Source organism: Lissotriton vulgaris, chromosome 3_1 (genome assembly GCF_964263255.1).
Source record: "Lissotriton vulgaris chromosome 3_1, aLisVul1.2, whole genome shotgun sequence".
NCBI classification, from domain to species: Eukaryota; Metazoa; Chordata; class Amphibia; order Caudata; family Salamandridae; genus Lissotriton; species Lissotriton vulgaris.
This window is the reverse complement of record NC_141689.1, coordinates 1,394,152,182-1,394,176,078: the sequence shown is the minus strand read 5'-3', so window position 1 is coordinate 1,394,176,078 and position 23,897 is coordinate 1,394,152,182. Positions and strand designations below refer to the sequence as shown.

The following is a 23,897-nucleotide window of genomic DNA, read 5'->3' as shown; positions in this document are numbered from 1 at the left end:
TCCCCTGCTCCCGGCAGCAGCTCAGCTCAGCACCATGTGGGGCAATAGCTCACTTAATACCTCACATAATTTCCATGCCGGCCTGGAGGGCCTTCAGACCCATAGGAGTGAGTAGTTTGCGCTTTACAAATACCGTATTGATTTACCTTTGCACTCCCTGTATAACACGGCCTAAGCACCATATACAAGTTGGAAAGGTGTGGCACAGCGGGGAACAGCCTTTACGACGCGGCTGTTACACTGCGTGCCGTTACAACGCGGTTTTTTCAACGCAAGTCGTTACCACGACTTGCGCTGGAGGGCGCTGCAGGACAAGGAATTTTTTTATTTACTATCCAACACCTTCCCTACTGTACGTAGGCTGGTGTTGGAATAGTAAATTAAAAAATTCCTAAGTCGGCACCCCCTCCAACGCAAGTCGCGGTAACGACTTGTGTTGAAAAACCGCGTTGTAACGGCACGCGGTGTAAAAGCACGCGTTGTAAAGCCGTACAACCGGCACAGCACCCAGAGCACATGACTTCACAGCATAGGACACACAGTTTGGGCTCATGATCTCTTCCCCGTGTCCAGCAGCAGCTCTATTTAGCAGCATGACACTCTAGGCAATACCTCACTTTATTTCCTTATCCAGCACTTTCAGATCAAGCGGGGTCAGTACTTCAGCAGCTTTATCCCAGAGTCTGGCAGCAGCTCAGCTTACGCCCCCAGCGCCATCAGACCCGTAGGAGTGAGTAGGTTGAACTTCACAAATACCGAATTGATTTGATACGTGTGAATTTACCTTCGTACTCCCTGTATAACACCCCCTAAGCACCATACACAAGTTACAATGTTCGAAACAAAAGTTTGTCCGAGTAGGTATAACTACATGCTGACACTACTTGGACAGATGTGGTACAGCAGCCGGAGCACATAACTTCACAGCATATGACACAGTTTGGGCTCACGCTTTCATCCCAGAGTCTGGAGGCAGCTCAGCTTAGCAGCATGAGACTCTAGACAATACCTCACATATTTTCAGTACCCAGGACTTGCAGACCAGTACAGGTTAGTACATCGTCCTAGTGGGTATAAACACATGCTGATACTACTTCCACAGCTGTAGTGCAGCGGCCAGAACACACGACTTCACAGCATAAGACGCACAGTTTGGGCTCACGCTTTAATCCCAGAATCTCGCAGTAGCTCACCTTAGCAGCATCATACTCTACGCAATACCTCACTAAATTTCCATAGTCCAGCCCTTTTACATCAGTAAGGGTGAATACTTTGCTTCGCACCCACTCTATAGCACACCCTAAACACCCCACAAAGGTTACAGTACACCTACCCTCCTCTTTCCTACTTTTTTCGCCCTTTTTTCCCCATGCTCGCTTCAACGGAATCACAAAATGGCGGCCAACACTTCCTAGTTGCAACGGCTCGCAGCCAATAAGCAGCAAGCTCGTAACGCCTCAGCCAATCAGATGGCAGAATTCCCAAATATCAATATCTATAAATTTCAATATTTCTCAAAAACTACTGAACGGATTTACACCAAATAAACAAAAGTGTGCTTTCTAGACCTAGACCCTTCTCCCTGCCACATTTCGTGTAATTCAGTGCACCCGTTCTACCTGTAGCCTTGTCTAAAGTTTCCTATTGAAATTAACAAGGAGAAAACACGTTGTGGGACCCCCCTTTTTTTCTCAGCCCCCCCCCACCCCCCCCCCCCTTGACGAATCACCCCCAAACCTTCAACATAGGAGCTGATATGAACAAAGAATTAGTTTGGAAAATTTCATGAAGATTCATCAAACGACGCCAAAGTTATAAGCAAAACAAAAAATGCTCTTCCTATGGAAACTTGGTCCTAACTATAACTACCTACTGGCAACCGCCAATAGGAGATATATATATATTGCTACCAGTCCTGCTTGACACAGTAAAAAAACAGGCGCCGACACCATGGGTGATGATGCTTTCAAGAATAAGTGTTTATTCCTCCGTGATGGACGACGCGTTTCGGCAGACGTGTCCGCCTTGCTCGCATCTCTGCTCACTACAGTGTAGTAAATTATAGAAACAAACAAGGTGTAAACAAAACCTAATTGCCATGGTAACCAACTTGACGGCCACAGTAATGGAAAAAATACATGCAACCAGGAAAAGCAAGTCATGGTGAGTTTGTGCAATGCTGCTTCTAGTTCACATTGTATCATTTAGAAGAAACATCAATCCATAAAATTATACAAATACATTCGATCATATTTGTTGGTTGAGGCACAAATTTGAAAACATTTTAATAATGTGACAAATCAAAAACAAGTGATAAGGAAATCTACAAAAACAATAGAGTGTATTGGTTTCCCACCATGCGCCTGCTAGTTTGTATGTGCAGATAACATTTCCCTACATATGTACGTGTGTGATCTCACAAGCTCAGGCATTTATTACATCTAATTAGGAAGGTTGTCCTAAGTGTTGATGGCAAGTTCTTTGTAGTTGTTAGGAATCGGGTCCAGTCCTCTTTCAGTGACCATGAACTGTTATCACATGATCTACCAGTTTCGGGATATAAGTCAGTCCTACCTTACTGTCATTGCTTGTTATTGCTAATGTGTGGGTTCCTGGATGCTGGTTCCTGTGTTATCTGGATCTGCTTCGTTCGTTCTCACGGGCTCGTGAGAACTGTTTTGTCCCCCTTTCTTTGGAGCTCGAGCCTTGGGCTTCTAATGTCCTTTTCCCTTCCCTCGTTTTCCCTGTCTAGTGAGCTAGTGAGATAGAGTCTCTTTTCCCCGTTTTTGTCCCTTTCCGGTGCTTTTTATATTTCCCGTTTTAGTTGGGCTGGGGGGTTCTAGGGGCTCCTGTTTCCCTCCCGTCTGACATTACTTGTGAGTAGCGAGGTACGGAGGAGACGCGGTGGATCAAGATCCGATCCAGAGTGTAGGAATAGCCAACTCGCTATCGTAACACTCGAAGTCCCTTCCCAAGTCCCGGTTTTTCACGCGTAGTTTGTAGCAGGAAGGGTTTTTTTGTTCATGTCAGGCGTGAGACATGTTTTTCCCCTAAAAACGAAACGTTAAGAGAGACACCCTGTTTTTACAGTCAGCTACTTGAATCCAAGAGACGTTATCTTGGATGTGAATTGCTTGTTGACTGAAGTCTCCACGATACCAAACCTGCACTATCAACTGGTAAGTGCAACGTGATTGTTTTAGCAGGACATGGTCACTGATGTTGGGGTATCTGAGAAAGGTACGTGATTGTGAAGTGTATTTTCCTTGTTGTTTATTCAGGTGCGGAAGCGTGGAGGAGGGAGCAGTGAACTCTTCAATCTACAGGGGTGGATGACTCGGTGTCTCCTCATAATCCACACCCTTTCCTGGGTCATTGATACACTCATAGTTAACATCTCGTGAGTGGCTGGTGAGTCGGGATGTGGATTGGAACATACCACGTTCCTGCAGTGTGTGGGCTGAGTGGAATCCAACAGTAGTGAACCGCTGGAGGGATTAAACCCAAGTGGGCAGTGGGATTTGCACAGTGTTGTGCGCGGTTCTGTGATGCCAAGACAACGCCATTGGGGGTGCTCTTGGTTGTGTGATCTGAGTTCAGGCCATTCGGTGCTTTACTGTCCAGGAGAATAATATACCAGGACTCTAATCTCCTTAGTCCCATTTGCCTCCCCTGGGGTTCTTAGGGACACTGTCTATGACAAAGTATGTCAGGTCCTCTATTTTCCCTCCATGTTGTGTGTTGATGTGTCGGGCCATTGGATATGCGGGATCATCGTTGACTATTGCCCGTAGGTGTTGAAGGATCCTCACATGAGCTGAATGAATTGTGCTCCCTACATACTTTTTGTTACAACTGCACACCAGAACGTATACTGCGAAATAGGTTTTACATATAAAGTGTTCCCAGATTTCTAGTGGTGTCTTTCTAAGGGCTAAAGGAACTGTCCTCGTGTTGGTACCATGTCGACAGGCTTTGCATTTACTGCATTTGTAGAACCCTTTTGTGAATTAAGCCAATTCTGACCTGTTGTGCGTACAGGTGCGGTTACAACTAATTCCTGTTTCATAGACTTGGCCCTTCTGAATGTTAATTTGGGGAGTTTAGCACAGGCTTCTCCTATGGTGGGGTCGGTGCGCACTACCGGCCAATGTTTGCAGATGATCCTACGTAAGTTAGAGTGGTATGTGCTGTAGCTAGTGACCATTCTAGGTGTCCCATCAGTGTATTTGTCTGCTTTTGATTGCGAGGTCTTGTTTGTTTGGATTAGATCCTCCCTGTTCTTTCCTGAGCATTTTTGTTCAGCTGTTTCTAGTGTATGCTTCTTGTATCCTCTTTCACTCAGTCTGTTAAAAAGGTTTTCCTTAGATTTAGTGAAACCCTCTTGAGTGCTACAGTTGCGCTTCATTCTTAAGCATTCCGCATATGGTGTACTTGATGTGAGGCTTTGTGGGGGAAAGCTTGCAGCTGCAAGATCGCATTGCCTGATGTCGGCTTCCTGTATGTCTGCGTTTGTACTTTATTATTGCTGATGTAAAGTTCAAGATCTAAGAAGACAATGGAGGTTTTGCTTGTTGTAAATGTAAATTCTAGGTTGAGTGAGTTGTCATTTATCTCTTGTGCAAAGTCAAGTGCGCTCTGCTCGCTGCCTTTCCACAAGAAGAAGATATCGTCTATGTACCGGTAGTAAAGAATGACATTTTCAGACATATGGGTGCGGTGTGTCCTCATGAGTACTTGCGTCTCCCACCAGCCCATATGCAAATTAGCATAGCTGGGGGCGAAGCAAGTACCCTTGGCTGTGCCCTATGTCTGTTTGTAGAACAGTCTGTCAAATGTGAACATTTTATTGTCTAGACACCATTCGGTCAACTGAAACAACATGTTGGTGTGTTGGTACAGGCCTATCTCACGTGTACTCAGAAAATGCTTCATTGCGTTAAGGCCATCTGAGTGCCTTATACTGGTGTTAAGACTTTGTACATCAAGTGTCATGAACACATAATCATCAGACCAAGCGCAATCATAGATCTTGTTCAGGAAATCTCCTGTGTCTCTTATATAAGCAGGTAAGGATTTAACAATTGGCTGCAAAAAGAAGTCTATATACTTGCTCGTATTTTCAAACAGTCCTCCTATGGCCGATATGATGGGCCTTCCTGGGGGACACTGTCAGTTTTTGTGCATTTTAGGGATCGGGTAAAGTTGAGGGGTGACCGGGTAGTTGTTTTTCAAAAACTCAAACTCATTCTTAGAGAGTAATCCTTCAGTTCTCCAGTCATATAGGCATCTATGGAATTTTTCCTGTATACTGACAATGTTTGTGGTGCTAATGCGGGCATAACAATTCCTGTCCTGCAGTTGAGTCATTGCTTCTTTGTAGTACATGTCAAGTGGCCAGAGGACCACATTGCCCCCCCTTGTCTGACCACCTCACCACTATGTCAATGCGATCCTTAATTTTCTTCATGACCGCCGAGTATTCCATCTTTTGATTATGCTTTAGTCTCATGAAATCTCTACTGCTCGTGATAGCGAGCTCCTTAGGATCTCTGATTACCTTGACTGAAAAAATATCTATATATATATAACTGCACAGGAATTCATAAATGAGATCAATAACAACGACCTCAATTTAACTTTTACTTCCCACATCCACACTACACAAATAGAGTTTTTGGATGTCAAACTCCAGGTCGTAAACAACAGACTACAAAGTACTTTATATAGAAAATCTACGGCAGGTAATATTACATTACACGCCAACAGTTCACATCCTAGGCACCTCATCGCTAGTATACCTTACGGTGAGGTCCTCAGACTCAAACGTATATGTAGTGATGAGAATGATTTTCGTAAGTGTGTTGAAGACATGCGTATAAGGTTAACAATGAGAGGTTATAGCAGTAAGCTCATCAATGATGCTATCAGCAAATCTGACAAACGACCAAGAACTAGTCTCTTCAAAGAGGGGTCTACTGAATCTACATCTAGAGATGTGAATACCAACTCTGATAACCCTAGACTAATCATGACCTATTCACGACAAGAGAGGAAAATCAGAGCTATTGTCCAAAAACACTGGCCTATTGTCCTCACAGACAATGTCCTGGGCGACCGGCTAACCACTCCCCCTGTTGTTACCTTCAGAAAGGGCAGATCCATGGGCAATGATCTGGATAAAAATTCCCCTGAGATGATAAAACCAACACCTTGGTTACAACCTTCAAGGGGTTTTAGAAAATGCACTTTATGTCGTGCTTGCAAATTCGGTTGTAATAAGACATCCTATCAGACACCATTCAATACATCCCCTATTGCTATCAAGGTTAGTTTTAACTGTAAAACGGATTTTGCTGTTTATATCCTGGCGTGTACCTGTGGTTTGAATTATGTGGGAAGCACAAAGCTACAGGTGCACGTCAGGATATTACAACACCTGAGGGCCATCCTCCACAATGATGCTGCCTATCCCGTGGCACAGCACTTTTCTAAGTGCCATAATAAAGACATCAATTGCCTTTCTTATTTTGTTATTGCAGCTGTCCCAAAATGCAAAAGAGGTGGCAATAGAGAAAGGAAACTCAGGCAGCTAGAGACCAAATTCATCCTAGAATTAGATAGTAAATGGCCACGGGGTCTGAATAATTCGGAGGATATGTACATATACCTGTAAAGAGTATATAACAGCAATACTTCCTAAGTACATATCAATGTATTACAAGTATAAACCACAATGTATTATAGGTACACCGCATTTGCACTTTATCATTTGCCCATGTATGTATATTATATCTGCAAAGGTTACTCTCTCTATTGATTCTATCTGAAAAATATAATTTTATATTGACATTGTTGATAAAATATATTTTTATGGCATATTTTAATATCTTATGTACATTTGTAATAGAGGTTTTTAATCCGGCTGGAGAAAACCATTTTATCAATGAAGATATATGTTATTGATTTGCTATGAATTTTGGTATTGTTGACTATGTTAATATAAAATGCACACAGGACACTTTATATTTATTATCTTTGCACAGTTACACGTTATCTAGCACTTTATAGTATAAACTTGCACTATCGCCAAATAAGTAGCACTTAAGCACTTTTTTTGATTATCTGACTAAAGAGGATCTAAATAGTACAATTGCATTACATAGATAACAAACATTATCGCAAATGTACTTATTGTTAAACTATAGCACGCATTCTAATAGAATAGTTGTATAAATATATCAAATAAGGATTGATCCTGTCAGATGATGTTTAGTTTATTGAATGTTAACAACTAATCTGCTGAAAATAGATTTATACGATTTACTGTGTAATTTCTAAATGCATTTAAACAGTCATTTCTATGTTTGCAAATTGCAAGACACATGATAGTCTGTTGTTCCTTTTTATTTGTCATGTGACCTGCATCTCACGGAAACAAGGGGGTGTGCACAGTGTGTTAAAGATGTATAAAAAGTAACAGTGACGTGTAATAAGCTGAATGTGATCAAGGGCTCTTAAATCCCGAAACGCGTCGTTGCAGGCTGCGCGGGAAACACAATAAACTAAAATCATGCCTGAATTGCTGTGGTGGTCTGAGTTCCTTCTTCGCCGGAACACGGAAGTGGTGGGAATTGTTTGGTATATATATATATATATATATATATATATATATATACATATATATATATACATATATATATATGATCAAGGCTGTTTCTTACGGCTGAAACGCGTCATGCTGATGGTGAGGGAAGAATAAAACCACTTTAAACACTACCTTTTGGTGTCGAGAGATCTGTACCTGGAGGAGGAAAGCGTGTGGGGAGCCACACTCACAGGACTTTTGTTTGTATATATATATATATATATATATATATATATATATATATATATATATATATATATATATATATCCAAGGAAAACAAAGTTCGTCTTGCGCTCTCAGGCAATCAGGCAATGGAATCCAAAGTGTAATATAAGCAGTTTATTTACACAACGCGTTTCAGCTCAACAGCCTTGTTCACGTGTAAACCAACACAAATGACTCCGGTATTTAAAGAAAAGTTCAGCGTTGTCAATCATCATCAACATAAACATAGGACTAGTAAACGAAAATGAGTAAAAAGAATGGCAGACATGTTGGAATGGTATCGTCAACATCGTATTGCTCTAGACAGTTTAGGCTAGATGTTATCTAACTCCATATGTACAGCAAAATTAATGTACAACAAAATTAATGTATAATACATAAACTAGAGTAAATACTGTTTAGTATTAGTCCTGACTAGTTACTGACTGTATGCCTTACATTCAACATAAATATAGGACTCGTAAACGAAAAAAGAGTGAAAAGAAGGGCAGACATGTTGGAATGGTCACGTCAACGTCGTGTTGCTATAGACAGTTTAGGCTAGATGTTATTCAACTTCATATGTACCGCAAAATTGTTGTACAGCAAAATTAATGTATAATACGTGAAGTCAACTTAAGCCAAACTAAAATACTGTATGGTATTAGTCCTGGCTAGTTACTGGTCTAACTGTTTGCCTATCATATAGACATCAGTAAACGTACATAAACCTGGTAATACAAGGTTGTTAAACAGGGTGGGTCACATATAATCATATAGTCAATCACAGTAAAATACATGATGTTGATGAACAGTAAACAGTGACCTGTGAGTAATGTGACAAAAAATTGGCCAGGTGAGTGCTCCAACCAGTTTGGGGTATCTTGTCGGTAGACAATATCCGCAGTATACAAGAGGCCAAGTAGTAACCTCTATTAGCCAGATTTCATCATGTATATTGTGAGGCGTTAACAAGTCGATGAACTAGAGTCCTTTCTTATGCATGATGGTAATGATCAAGTGTTGGTGCTGACTAACCGGAGAGTGATATGGCAGGAAGTCGTGGGTCCCAAAGTGAAAACAGTGATTCCTGGAGTGCAAAGGATAGGTACGCCTGTGATAGTGAATTCAGTGATAGGCCCCTCCTTTCCTCCTGTGGAACGAAAAGACATAAAAATATATGTAAATATGACATATCATTGACAGAAGAAGAGTCGTAACATGAGTAACAGTTTGCAGCTGGAAAAGAAAGTCAAAGCAAATAAACAGTCATATATCTATTCTCTCAGATGACTTGCAAGTTCCTCATCCATGTTGAGCCCTCCTGGGAATTTGGTCTGGAACTCTATTATGAGCCTGGATTCACGCTGTCTCAGGCTCAGTAACCTGTCTCCACCCCTAGGGTGTTTGGGGACATGTTCCAATATAAAGAAGTTAAGATCAGCGATATTGGAAAAATGTTGTTCCTCGAAGTGGCGTGCAACTGGATATTTGGGGTCGTGATTGGCAATGGCCCTCAGATGTTCAAGTATTCTCTTTTTGGCAGCACAACTGGTACTACCAATATACCATAATTTGCAAGTACATTCGATGGCATAGATCACAAAAGTAGTACTGCATGTGAGGAATTGGGTCAGTTTTTTGGTGATGCCACCATATTCAACAGAACCCCTGTACTTGCTGTGTTTGCAGGCCTTGCAGTGGCCGCAGGGGTAAAAACCTTCTAGCCCATGTTGAGAGATTTTGGGGTATAGAGTGATGTCATTTCTGACCACTAAATCTCTTATATTTCTATTCCTCTTGTATGTGATCATGGGCCGATCAGGTATACTTTTGCCTAGAATGGAGTCAGTTTTCAGAATCCCCCAGTTTTTAATGAGAATCTTTTTGACTTTATCTGTTTCAGAGTTGAAAGTTAGTATAAGTCTAGTGGACTCATCATTCTCACTGGCATCTATGGTAGGTTGTTCCTCAAGGGTTTGTGATCTCTCTATGCCATTGGCTCTCTCTTCCGCTTTCTTAAGGACCCAGCTAGGGTAGCCTCTGCTTTCAAATCTGCTCATTATGATGTTCTGCTCTCTCAGGTATGCTTCAGTCGTATTGCAGTTTCTCTTGGCCCTCAGCAGCTCCCCGTAGGGGATACTCCATTTGAGTGCCTCCGGATGGCTGCTGTGGGCGTGGAGAACACTGTTGCCTGCGGTAGCCTTGCGGTACAGGGAAGTACAAATCTTAAGGTCTTTTATTTCTAATTGTACATCCAAAAATTCTGTTTGGACATTGCTGATGTTGCCTGACAGAAGAATGTTGTACTTATTGCAGTTTAACTTGGTGATAAAGTTTTCTGCATCAGTATTAGATCCCTTCCATATGATGAAAAGGTCATCAATGTAGCGAAGCCACACGATGACCGTTTCAAAGTCCCTCGCTAAGGTGGCACTGCTACGGATTTCCTGCGCCCAAAATCCCATGAACAGGTTTGCAAAGCTCGGGGCAAAACAAGACCCCAATGCAGTACCATTGATTTGTCTGTAGAGGGCGCCATTGAAGGAAAAAATGTTGTTAGTCAAGCAAAATTGCATCATTTGCATTATCATTTTAGTGTGTTCACGATAACATAATGGTCTATAGCTTAAGTAATGATCACATGCCTGTAAACCATGTTGGTGATTGATTATCGTATAAAATGAATGTACATCTAAGACAATAAACATGAAATCAGATTCCCAAACCATGTTCTCAATCTGACATAGAAAATCCTTAGTATCTCTAATGTAACTTGGTAGTGTTGTTACAAAGTCTCGGAGAAAATGATCCACATATTTTGAAATATTTTCACTAATGCTGCCAATGGAGGACACTATAGGGCGTCCGGGAGGATTGGTAGCATGTTTGTGAAGCTTGGGTAGCAGGTATAGGATTGGGAGTTTCGGAAAATCCCTTTTCAAGTAACGATATTCCTCCCAAACAAGGAGCCCCTTGTCTTTCCATGTTTCTAGTTGTTCCCAAATGTTTGTGATACTTTGGTTGTATACATCAATGCTAACGGGTATGTAAAAGTTGATGTCATTGAGTTGTTTGTGTGCCTCGTCAATGTAGGCCTCTCGATCTAAAATCACAATGTTACCGCCCTTGTCTGCTGGACGTATCACTATATTGGTGTCTTCATATAGTGTCTTGAGTGCTTTTCTTTGGGAAAAAGAGAGATTGTGTTCAAAACCCCTATATCTGCTAGTGTTTTTCTTTTTTCTTAAACCAACCAGCTCCTTGATGATACAGTCATGGAATGTGTCTATACAGTCGTGAGGAAGTATAGGCACGAAGGTCGATTTGACCCTGAAGTTGGTTTTAGCTGGGGCATCTTGTGTCAGATTCATATCATCAAGGCATTGGGTGGTGCTCGTACTTTGATTCTCAGTTGTATTGTCATCATAGAGACTGGAAATCGCTAGAAGAGTGTCAACATCACCAATAGTTAGATCAGAGGAACCGGATCTCGTGTTGTTATGGGTATTGTAGTTCTGACCCAATCTTTTTAATTTGTGCCATTTTTTAAGTTTTAGTTTACGCACAAATTTAAAAACCTCTATTCTGGTATCTGTGAAGTTAAAACCAGTGGTGGGGCAGAAAGAGAGGCCTAAGCATAGTGTCTTTTTGTCAGAATCAGATATTAACCTTTTGGATAAATTAACGACAGTTTTATTTACCGTTTTTGTATCCATCAGTAGTTCTTGTTTGAGCGTGTCTTTCTGGTCCCCACTGCGCCCTTTGGTTTGTCGGTATTCCCAACGTTGTCGGAGTCTTTTCTTGCGGTTTCTCCTCTTCCTCGGCCTCTGCCCCTTCCCCGACCTCGTCCTCTCGGTTTCGGGGAGGCGTATTCCGTTTGGTGCTGTTTTTGTCGATTTTCCTGCATCACCCGGAACTCGTCTAAAAAATTCTTCCTACGTACAACTTCATCGCTGGACGTGCTTTCCACTGTGGTGTCTGATTCATTATCGCTGATAGTTTGGTTGTTGTTGGTGGTTCCACTTGTATTTGTAGAGCCAGTTGGAACATTGTCTTTTTTATATAGATGGTCATACTTGCGGCTGAAGGTTAGTATTCTCCCGCAATCATAATCCGCCTAGTCACGATTCATTTTGCGTTGTTTTCTTAGTTTGATTTCATCTTCTTGTTCTGTCAGCCGTTCCTTCATGCTATCAAGAGTTTTTTTGAGTGTTTCTTCATCCATGAGTGTGGATAGTTCTGAGATTATATCTCGAATCTCTTTCAGAAGTGTCTCTCTGTCTATCCAGGCATACTTAATGAGTATTTCTAGCACCCCTTTGGAACTACTGGCTGAATGTTCTGACCACTCTGTTAACATCAGCGGGTTGGGTGTCTCATATGTGGGTGTAATGAAGGTTCTCAGACCACGGGGTACAATGGACTGGTCTACATAGTTCTGAAGTGAAGTAGCTTCCCACCATTCAGCTAATTCGGCGCGTTTCAATTTTTCCAATCTTCTAACTTTTTCTTCAATGGGTTGACCTTTAGGTTCAGATGTTTTGACATTGCCAGTATTAGTACCACTGGGTTTCCTGCAAAAGAGAGCGAGAGCAGCCGCTCTTCTCCCCGACTCTTCTTCCGACATACTTGTGTTTGTAAAACTGCAGATGACAAATTCGTCTAGGATTCCCTTTGTCTGTTGCCCCTTCCCTCAAAGAATGGGAAGTTACTTTTGCCACAGTCTAGATAGCGCACCCTTATTATAAAGGTTCAAGGGCGGTTACCGCACTTCTCCCAAATCGAAAAGTTTCGGCTAGATTTGTGTGGAACCTCTCGGTCGAGTAAACCCAGCCTTTCAGCCGCTGCCCCGGGGAAAGCCTTATGACTGCGGTCCGCCGACCAGTAGCCACAATTTTTTCACACAAGGGACGGACTTAGTTGGCACGGCTTACCTTGTACGAGAGGTGATGCGTTCAGATCGTCGCAAAGGTCCACAAACGTCGGTGAAAATCACCACTGGGCCGGTCCGGTGCACTCCTCCATTAATCCACCAGAAAAAGAGACGCTTCTTCCGGAGTACTGGGATCCATGAAAGTTGGCGCAGATACCGGCGAAGCAATCCGGTTAGTCAATATATCCAAGGAAAACAAAGTTCGTCTTGCGCTCTCAGGCAATCAGGCAATGGAATCCAAAGTGTAATATAAGCAGTTTATTTACACAACGCGTTTCAGCTCAACAGCCTTGTTCACGTGTAAACCAACACAAATGACTCCGGTATTTAAATAAAAGTTCAGCGTTGTCAATCATCATCAACATAAACATAGGACTAGTAAACGAAAATGAGTAAAAAGAATGGCAGACATGTTGGAATGGTAACGTCAACATCGTATTGCTCTAGACAGTTTAGGCTAGATGTTATCTAACTCCATATGTACAGCAAAATTAATGTACAACAAAATTAATGTATAATACATAAACTAGAGTAAATACTGTTTAGTATTAGTCCTGACTAGTTACTGACTGTATGCCTTACAATGTATGCCTTACATTCATTCATTCATTCATGGTAATGTTGACGTTACCATTCAAACATGTCTGCCATTCTTTTTACTCATTTTCGTTTACTAGTCATATGTTTATGTTGATGATGATTGACAACGCTGAACTTTTGTTTAAATACCGGAGTCATTTGTGTTGGTTTACACGTGAACAAGGCTGTTGAGCTGAAACGCGTTGTGTAAATAAACTGCTTATATTACACTTTGGATTCCATTGCCTGATTGCCTGAGAGCGCAAGACGAACTTTGTTTTCCTTGGATATATTGACTGACCGGATTGCTTCGCCGGTATCTGCGCCAACTTTCATGGATCCCAGTACTCCGGAAGAAGCGTCTCTTTTTCTGGTGGATTAATGGAGGAGTGCACCGGACCGGCCCAGTGGTGATTTTCACCGACGTTTGTGGACCTTTGCGACCATCTGAACGCATCACCTCTCGTACAAGGTAAGCCGTGCCAACTAAGTCCGTCCCTTGTGTGAAAAAATTGTGGCTACTGGTCGGTGGACCGCAGTCATAAGGCTTTCCCCGGGGCAGCGGCTGAAAGGCTGGGTTTACTCGACCGAGAGGTTCCACACGAATCTAGCCGAAACTTTTCGATTTGGGAGAAGTGCGGTAACCGCCCTTGAACCTTTATAATAAGGGTGCGATATCTAGACTGTGGCAAAAGTAACTTCCCATTCTTTGAGGGAAGGGGCAACAGATAAAGGGAATCTTATACGAATTTGTCATCTGCAGTTTTACAAACACAAGTATGTCGGAAGAAGAGTCGGGGAGAAGAGCGGCTGCTCTCGCTCTCTTTTGCAGGAAACCCAGTGGTACTAATACTGGCAATGTCAAAACATCTGAACCTAAAGGTCAACCCATTGAAGAAAAAGTTAGAAGATTGGAAAAATTGAAACGCGCCGAATTAGCTAAATGGTGGGAAGTTACTTCACTTCAGAACTATGTAGACCAGTCCATGGTACCCCGTGGTCTGAGAATCTTCATTACACCCACATATGAGACACCCAACCCGCTGATGTTAACAGAGTGGTCAGAACATTCAGCCAGTAGTTCCAAAGGGATGCTAGAAATACTCATTAAGTATGCCTGGATAGACAGAGAGACACTTCTGAAAGAGATTGGAGATATAATCTCAGAACTATCCACACTCATGGATGAAGAAACACTCAAAAAAACTCTTGATAGCATGAAGGAACGGCTGACAAAACAAGAAGATGAAATCAAACTAAGAAAACAACGCAAAATGAATCGTGACTATGCGGATTATGATTGCGGGAGAATACTAACCTTTAGCCGCAAGTATGACCATCTATATAAAAAAGACAATGTTCCAACTGGCTCTGCAAATACAAGTGGAACCACCAACAACAACCAAACTATCAGCGATAATGAATCAGACACCACAGTGGAAAGCACGTCCAGCGATGAAGTTGTACGTAGGAAGAATTTTTTAGACGAGTTCCGGGTGATGCAGGAAAATCAACAAAAACAGCACCAAACGGAATACGCATCCCCGAAACCAAGAGGACGAGGTCGGGGAAGGGGCAGAGGCCGAGGAAGAGGAGAAACCGCAAGATAAGACTCCGACAACGTTGGGAATACCGACAAAACTAAGGGCGCAGTGGGAACCAGAAAGACACGCTCAAACAAGAACTACTGATGGATACAAAAACGGTAAATAAAACTGTCGTTAATTTATCCAAAAGGTTAATTCTGATTCTGACAAAAAGACACTATGCTTAGGCCTCTCTTTCTGCCCCACCACTGGTTTTAACTTCACAGATACCAGAATAGAGGTTTTTAAATTTGTGCGTAAACTAAAACTTAAAAAATGGCACAAATTAAAAAGATTGGGTCAGAACTACAATACCTATAACAACACGAGATCCGGTTCCTCTGATCTAACTATTGGTGATGTTGACACTCTTCTAGCGATTTCCAGTCTCTATGATGACAATACAACTGAGAATCAAAGTACGAGCACCACCCAATGCCTTGATGATATGAATCTGACACAAGATGCCCCAGCTAAAACCAACTTCAGGGTCAAATCGACCTTCGTGCCTATACTTCCTCACGACTGTATAGACACATTCCATGACTGTATCATCAAGGAGCTGGTTGGTTTAAGAAAAAAGAAAAACACTAGCAGATATAGGGGTTTTAAACACAATCTCTCTTTTTCCCAAAGAAAAGCACTCAAGACACTATATGAAGACACCAATATAGTGATACGTCCAGCAGACAAGGGCGGTAACATTGTGATTTTAGATCAAGAGGCCTACATTGACGAGGCACACAAACAACTCAATGACATCAACTTTTACATACCCGTTAGCATTGATGTATACAACCAAAGTATCACAAACATTTGGGAACAACTAGAAACATGGAAAGACAAGGGGCTCCTTGTTTGGGAGGAATATCGTTACTTGAAAAGGGATTTTCCGATACTCCCAATCCTATACCTGCTACCCAAGCTTCACAAATGCTACCAATCCTCCCGGACGCCCTATAGTGTCCTCCATTGGCAGCATTAGTGAAAATATTTCAAAATATGTGGATCATTTTCTCCGAGACTTTGTAACAACACTACCAAGTTACATTAGAGATACTAAGGATTTTCTATGTCAGATTGAGAACATAGTTTGGGAATCTGATTTCATCTTTGTCTTAGATGTACATTCATTGTATACTATAATCAATCACCAACATGGTTTACAGGCATGTGATCATTACTTAAGCTATAGACCATTATGTTATCGTGAACACACTAAAATGATAATGCAAATGATGCAATTTTGCTTGACTAACAACATTTTTTCCTTCAATGGCGCCCTCTACAGGCAAATCAATGGTACTGCAACGGGGTCTTGTTTTGCCCCGAGCTTTGCGAACCTGTTCATGGGATTTTGGGAGCAGGAAACCCGTAGCAGTGCCACCTTAGCGAGGGACTTTGAAAAGGTTATTGTGTGGCTTCGCTACATTGATGACCTTTTCATCACATGGAAGGGATCTAAAACTGATGCAGAAAACTTTATCACCAAGTTAAACTGCAATAAGTAGAACATTCTTCTGTCAGGCAACATCAGCAATGTCCAAACAGAATTTTTGGATGTACAATAGGAAATAAAAGACCTTAAGATTTGTACTTCCCTGTACCGCAAGGCTACCGCAGGCAACAGTGTTCTCCACGCCCACAGCAGCCATCCGGAGGCTCTCAAATGGAGTATCCCCTACGGGAAGCTGCTGAGGGCCAAGAGAAACTGCAATACGACTGAAGCATACCTGAGAGAGCAGAACATCATAATGAGCAGATTTGAAAGCAGAGGCTACCCTAGCTGGGTCCTTAAGAAAGCGAAAGAGAGAGCCAACGGCATAGAGAGATCACAAACCCTTGAGGAACAACCTACCATAGATGCCAGTGAGAATGATGAGTCCACTAGACTTATACTAACTTTCAACTCTGAAACAGATAAAGTCGAAAATATTCTCATTAAAAACTGGGGGATTCTGAAAACTGACTCCATTCTAGGCAAAAGTATACCTGATCGGCCCATGATCACATACAAGAGGAATAGAAATATAAGAGATTTAGTGGTCAGAAATGACATCACTCTATACCCCAAAATCTCTCAACATGGGCTAGAAGGTTTTTACCCCTGCGGCCACTGCAAGGCCTGCAAACACAGCAAGTACAGGGGTTCTGTTGAATATGGTGGCATCACCAAAAAACTGACCCAATTCCTCACATGCAGTACTACTTTTGTGATCTATGCCATCGAATGTACTTGCAAATTATGGTATATTGGTAGTACCAGTTGTGCTGCCAAAAAGAGAATACTTGAACATCTGAGGGCCATTGCCAATCACGACCCCAAATATCCAGTTGCACGCCACTTCGAGGAACAACATTTTTCCAATATCGCTGATCTTAACTTCTTTATATTGGAACATGTCCCCAAACACCCTAGGGGTGGAGACAGGGTACTGAGCCTGAGACAGCGTGAATCCAGGCTCATAATAGAGTTCCAGACCAAATTCCCAGGAGGCTCAACATGGATGAGGAACTTGCAAGTCATCTGAGAGAATAGATATATGACTGTTTATTTGCTTTGACTTTCTTTTCCAGCTGCAAACTGTTACTCATGTTACGACTCTTCTTCTGTCAATATGTCATATTTACATATATTTTTATGTCTTTTCGTTCCACAGGAGGAAAGGAGGGGCCTATCACTGAATTCACTATCACAGGCGTACCTATCCTTTGCACTCTAGGAATCACTGTTTTCACTTTGGGACCCACGACTTCCTGCCATATCACTCTCCGGTTAGTCAGCGCCAACACTTGATCATTACCATCATGCATAAGAAAGGACTCTAGTTCATCGACTTGTTAACGCCTCACAATATACATGATGAAATCTGGCTAATAGAGGTTACTACTTGGCCTCTTGTATACTGCGGATATTGTCTACCGACAAGATACCCCAAACTGGTTGGAGCACTCACCTGGCCAATTTTTTGTCACATTACTCACAGGTCACGGTTTACTGTTCATCAACATCATGTATTTTACTGTGATTGACTATATGATTATATGTGACCCACCCTGTTTAACAACCTTGTATTACCAGGTTTATGTACGTTTACTGATGTCTATATGATAGGCAAACAGTTAGACCAGTAACTAGCCAGGACTAATACCATACAGTATTTTAGTTTGGCTTAAGTTGACTTCACGTATTATACATTAATTTCGCTGTACAACAATTTTGCGGTACATATGAAGTTGAATAACATCTAGCCTAAACTGTCTATAGCAACACGACGTTGACGTGACCATTCCAACATGTCTGCCCTTCTTTTCACTCTTTTTTCGTTTACGACTCCTATATTTATGTTGAATGTAAGGCATACAGTCAGTAACTAGTCAGGACTAATACTAAACAGTATTTACTCTAGTTTATGTATTATACATTAATTTTGTTGTACATTAATTTTGCTGTACATATGGAGTTAGATAACATCTAGCCTAAACTGTCTAGAGCAATACAATGTTGACGTTACCATTCCAACATGTCTGCCATTCTTTTTTACTCATTTTCGTTTACTAGTCCTATGTTTATGTTGATGATGATTGACAACGCTGAACTTTTGTTTAAATACCGGAGTCATTTGTGTTGGTTTACACGTGAACAAGGCTGTTGAGCTGAAACGCGTTGTGTAAATAAACTGCTTATATTACACTTTGGATTCCATTGCCCGATTGCCTGAGAGCGCAAGACGAACTTTGTTTTCCTTGGATATATTGACTAACCGGATTGCTTCGCTGGTATCTGCGCCAACGTTCATGGGTCCCAGTACTCCAGAAGAAGCGTCTCTTTTTCTGGTATATATATATATATATATATCTCCAAAAGTCGTCGTTTTAGCTTCTGCTTCCCCTGCAGAACAACGAAAGGAGCGAGACCACAAAGTAGGTGCAGTTTCTTCAGTGAATTTATTCTGTGCCAAGAGTTACAGCCTGCAATCCACCATGACGCGTTTCACCTCAAAAGAGGCTTGATCACATAGGTGCCATGGACACAAACAAGGGAATTTAAAGTGCTAGTGCTTGATTGAGTACAGCTGTGCGTGTCACATTCTAGTAAACAGTGAAAACATACTCCACTAGACTAGCGAAGGATAAAGGGCATAGTGCCCTACAGGTTCTAAGGCATATAAATACATATATGAAGCATGTATTAATCCTAAAAATTGCATATAAATAAATAAATTCATATATATACATGGTTTAAAATTTTCCACTTCTGTTGCAGAAATTCTTTCTACTTCATATATATACACACATCTTGGTCTAAATAGACATCCCTTCCTCATATGCACATTGGTATGGCTATATGAACCCAAATTTATCACTTTCATTCAGTGCTAGAGTAATATGTTGGTTACACTGTTAATAAATATATATCAGGAAAGTCGAACTTCACAACGTTGTCAAAAGACGACTGCGGACCCAAAGTCAAGGTGCAATTTTCGTTTATTTAGTGCTCAAACCCCCGCACCTAGCTTTTGGGCCTCCCTGGCCCTTGATCACATGACGCGCGGTGTGATATATATATATATATATATATATATATATATATATATATATATATATATAAAATAATATAGAGTTTTTTTTTAATATATACAATTTTGCCCCTGTAGTTGTGAGGTGTGCTACACAGGAATTATTCGCATTTTTTAACAAACATTATTTTACTCTACTTATCTGAACATTTCACAAATGGCAACTGTCATCTACGTTAGTGGGATGTGTCACTGTACCCTTTCTCGGTCCACTTGAAGGGGCGTTACAACATTGTAGTTCTACTTTTAAGTCTGGTGCATCCTAGTTTTTGTTTAGTAAATTTTGGTCATCTTACGCGGATCCCTGCATCGAGACCTGCTCACCGCATACCATGCAGGAAGGAACCCTGTGAGAAGTTGGCCTGGTATATTATGTTCACTATTCTAGTGAGCACCGTGAACCAGTCCAAACGACCCTTATGGTGATTGGTTGCAAGTCAACCTTATAGACCAGCTATCCTAGCGGTAGCATGGACAAAAGCAGTCTTAGGCTAAACTCAAGAGGGCATGTGAAGCCAGCTGTTTTACCATATGCAATCCTTTTAAATACCAAATGAAAGGACACCCCACAAGTTATATATTACAAAAATATATGTATTTATTTCTAGAATAATCCCCTTGGCTCTTTATGAGCACAGGAGCACAATCGTTAAACAAAGAACATAGTATAACATACAATAAGCTGCACAATTATGGATAGGCCAGGTGTCCACTCAAACCATATATTAAGAAAGTGGTATAAGTACCACGTCACGAACAATGAACAGGCCTAGGGCCTTAGGAATCGCTGGGCCTACACTGGACTAACGAAGGTTAGGACATAGGAGGCCCACAGGATGCGGGTGCAGAGTCTGTAGGCAACCGCGTTTACCATACAAGTCAATGGTGCGTAAAAATCATAGAGTGTTAGGTTTCGGAGACTTCCGACTGGACTAGAACTTAGCCACTTAAAACTAGGACACTAGAGGTGTAAACCACTATAGGAGCACTGGAGTTATATCGTTACCTGACCCACAGGAAGCGGGTGCATAGGTGCCGAAGTGTGTCGGGTTTCGTCGTGAAGTTCTATTGAGCCTGGAGGAAAAGATGCTGCAGGCGGCCACGAGAGAAGAGTCCGGTTGGATCTAAGGGTGGATCGAAGATGAAGAGTACCTGAAAGCAGAGGGGACAGAATTCAGATCACTAGCCAGTGACCAGCGAGGAACCAGGAAGGAACCAGGCGATGTCGGGTTGCAATCAGGTGTTGTCGAGGTGTTTGTCTCCGCTGCCACGTGGACCAGGAAGGATCGAGGATGCCCAGCTGGTGAACACGAGCTGTCCCATGAAGGCTCTTGCTGTCGGCAGTGTCGGTACTCGATTCGGAGTCACCAAGCCTTGGCACAGGCAACCCACGCAGGACTCGAAGATGTCTTCTTGATCGGACCGGGAGGGTCAGATCAATGGCTCCTTTTCAGGGGAGCTGGGGCCGGGCTGGAGCAACCAGACCAGCAGTGTAGTTTCAAGATTTCGTTGTCACAGAGGCCACTAGCCAACGGGCAAGTGATCAGACAACGCGTCGAGCAGGAAAAGTGCAAAAGGGCCCCACGCAGCACTCGGAGAGTGTGGAGAGGTGATCTTTGGAGCACAGGCTGCTCGGAGCTGAGGCTTCTCAAACCCCAAAGCACAACGTCGAGGGTGCCTCAGGAGCTGCGCTGGAAGCACTTCGTCGACTTTTCAAGATGGCCGGTCCCACGTCTCTCATCGCCCCCACGGGACTAAGCTTTGCTAGGACTGTGGATCGGGCTGTTGGAAGTCTGGGAGTCCAGGTCTTGTCGGTCTCTGTCGTTAGAGCTCTGGCGGGAGCAACAGCAAAGAAAGTCTTGATGCGCTGATGGTGCCTGCTTGCACAGGGTGGCCACTCCCTGACCACAAGGGAGATTCTTCAGTCTTCTACGTTGAGTAGGATGTCAAAGGGTCCAGAGTTTCGTTTCAAAGTTTCAGTTAGGATGATCTAAATTGCATTGGCACAGCTCCTACCTTTATTCCAAATCTAGGGGCTGGATCACCTGCTAGGTCCCTCCTATGGGTGGGACCCAGGAAGGGGGTGGTTACACCCCTTTCCCTTTGTCCAGTTTCGCGCCAGAGCTGGGGCTGGAGTGCCCCAGCACCGGTTTGAACTGGACTATGCATGGGACGCCTTGTGCGCCCCAGGCAGTGTCTAGTTTCATTCAGCCCTCCCTGCCCCAATCCACTAACACCTCCTTGTGACAGGATATCATTTGTCCAGGCCTCCTCTGCCGGAGTTTCAGTCAGCAGCAGGAGGCAAGACTTGTGTCTGTGGCAGCAGGATCCATTTTGTGATGCTGAGGCTCTGGTTAGATTTAACCGCGTTTAAGGAAAGTAACATGTCTTCTCCCTCTAGAAGGGTGGAATGCTACCCCCGTCGCCAGGACTGGCGAGGGGGTAGTAGTATTCCAAAGCATATGACACCTTACAGGACATGTTTTGATAAAGCCAAACCAAAGATAGCATTTAACTGTGAGGTTCATGATGCAATTAAGAGTATATGGTATGGCAATATCCCAGAACAGCTAAGGGAGTTGGTCCCGAAAGCTGCAGACAGGCTCAGCTCATGCTAGAGCACCATCTCACATAAAACCAAGCACTCTGCCTCCAGGATTGTTAAGGCCTGCCATAGGAGTGACTTATAGGTGTATATGTGTCCAGATATAGGTTTAGACATAGGTATACTATATCTAAGCAAGGGGTGATTACACCACCTTGCCCCAGCTGAGTGATCAGCCAGTTGTGTAATTTTGGATGGCCAGCCAGGGGTGGCGAAAGATATGCTGCAGCCCCTGGTAGGCCTTGGATGCACCTATGCCCTGGGTCCCTATAGTACACTGTACAGGGGCTGATACAGTGACCCAATATCCAATTTGAGATGTACCTAGGGTACATGGAGTCCATTTTACAGAGAGAGCAGATAGCCTGGGGCCCTGATTAGCAGGATCCCAGGCCAACTAAGCCGAAAACCAGCTAAACACTAGGCAAAACATCTGGGGTAACCATAGTCAGGTATCCACCTTCCTACAAACCCCACTAGCTACGTAACAAGAAGATGCTTTATTGAATATTCCTAACTGTCCTCCTCAATAGAAGATACTACATTGGCAGCCACAGATTCCGGAAATTGTACTTAGTGAGAAATAGCATACTCGAGATGAAACAGGATGACACAGAGCATATATGAGCAACACAATTACACCATCCACATTGGACATTCGGAAGAACTCGGAAGCTTTCATCTTTACCTTAAGCTCCTCATTCAGCGTGCCATACATATCATTGATCTTATGAACTTCCTTCAAAGTGTCATCTTCATTAAAAAAATCCGACCTTGGGACAAAAAGCAAACAAAATCTTTACCATGCATATATTTGCTTACTTTAATTTGACTAACAACATTTCCCCTCACTTTATTCCAATAGGGCTTACATACATGATGAACTGGAACATAAAAGGAACACTCTGGAATTTTAAAACAGTTGACAAGGTGGTAAAATGACAAAATAAGGACAATCTTATGGTGTTAATAGAAAAAGGAAAGCAGGTACAAATTTCACAGTTTAGCCTAAAATTAAGATAATTATGATTAAGAAAGGGTACATGAAAGGTACTTAGACTGCAATTAAAATCAGCCAGTTCCACAAACAAACAAAACACAGAAGAGACAGCTGCTGCTTGCACCAAACTCAGCACCACGTGTTTTGTTAATGTAGTAATAGTAAGTAGCAGAGCTGCCCCAAGAAAAGCTTGTCACTGTGTGGTCTATAAAAGACCACAATTAGACTAGACCACCACCAGAATGAACCTGCTGTGCAGTCCTGCTTTCTCAGGTCTAATATCCTTCCACCCACTGCACAGAATCCTCTGATGCGAACACTTCTCTGGCAGAAATTGCACAATTTCTGCCTCCATCCCATAGAATGCTTAATTTTTTGCAGTTATTAATTAACGGCTGACATTTTCTACATCCTTAATGAAACAAGCATTTGCAATGCAATAGGTCTCGCATTTACGCAAGTTTATGCTATTGGCATTGTTAATGACACTGCCTTTTATTTATGTTTTAAAAACTAAAAGATACATAAAAGGCATTTTCATTTACATTGCCAATAGCTCAAACTTGCGTAAATGCGAGACCTATTGCATTGCAAATGCTTGTTCGATAAAGCCACTGTCGAGGTAAATGATTTTGTTTTCATTCGCTGTTTGGAAATGTTTTCCATTTGGGTGAACAAACTAAAAATCTGGGATTCATCGGACTCTTCCGATGCTGGACACTGCACATCTAGCCCGTGTCGAACCACTCCCTCTTTTG

General features: G+C 42.4%; 2 protein-coding genes across 2 annotated transcripts in view; one reads left to right on the top strand and one right to left on the bottom strand.

Moving 5' to 3' along the window:
- MRPS18C (mitochondrial ribosomal protein S18C) overlaps positions 1 to 18,475 on the top strand; it is a 181,148-nt gene extending 162,673 nt beyond the window's left edge. Inside the window, exon 7 of the mRNA XM_086961869.1 lies at positions 17,615 to 18,475. The gene's annotated coding sequence lies outside the window, so the exon portion shown is untranslated. The remainder of the gene's footprint in view (positions 1 to 17,614) is intronic.
- Positions 1 to 23,897, bottom strand: part of ABRAXAS1 (abraxas 1, BRCA1 A complex subunit) — a 272,612-nt gene that overhangs the window by 49,235 nt on the left and 199,480 nt on the right. Inside the window, exon 7 of the mRNA XM_086961866.1 lies at positions 22,828 to 22,912. Coding sequence (XP_086817992.1) covers positions 22,828 to 22,912 — 85 coding nt within the window. The remainder of the gene's footprint in view (positions 1 to 22,827; positions 22,913 to 23,897) is intronic.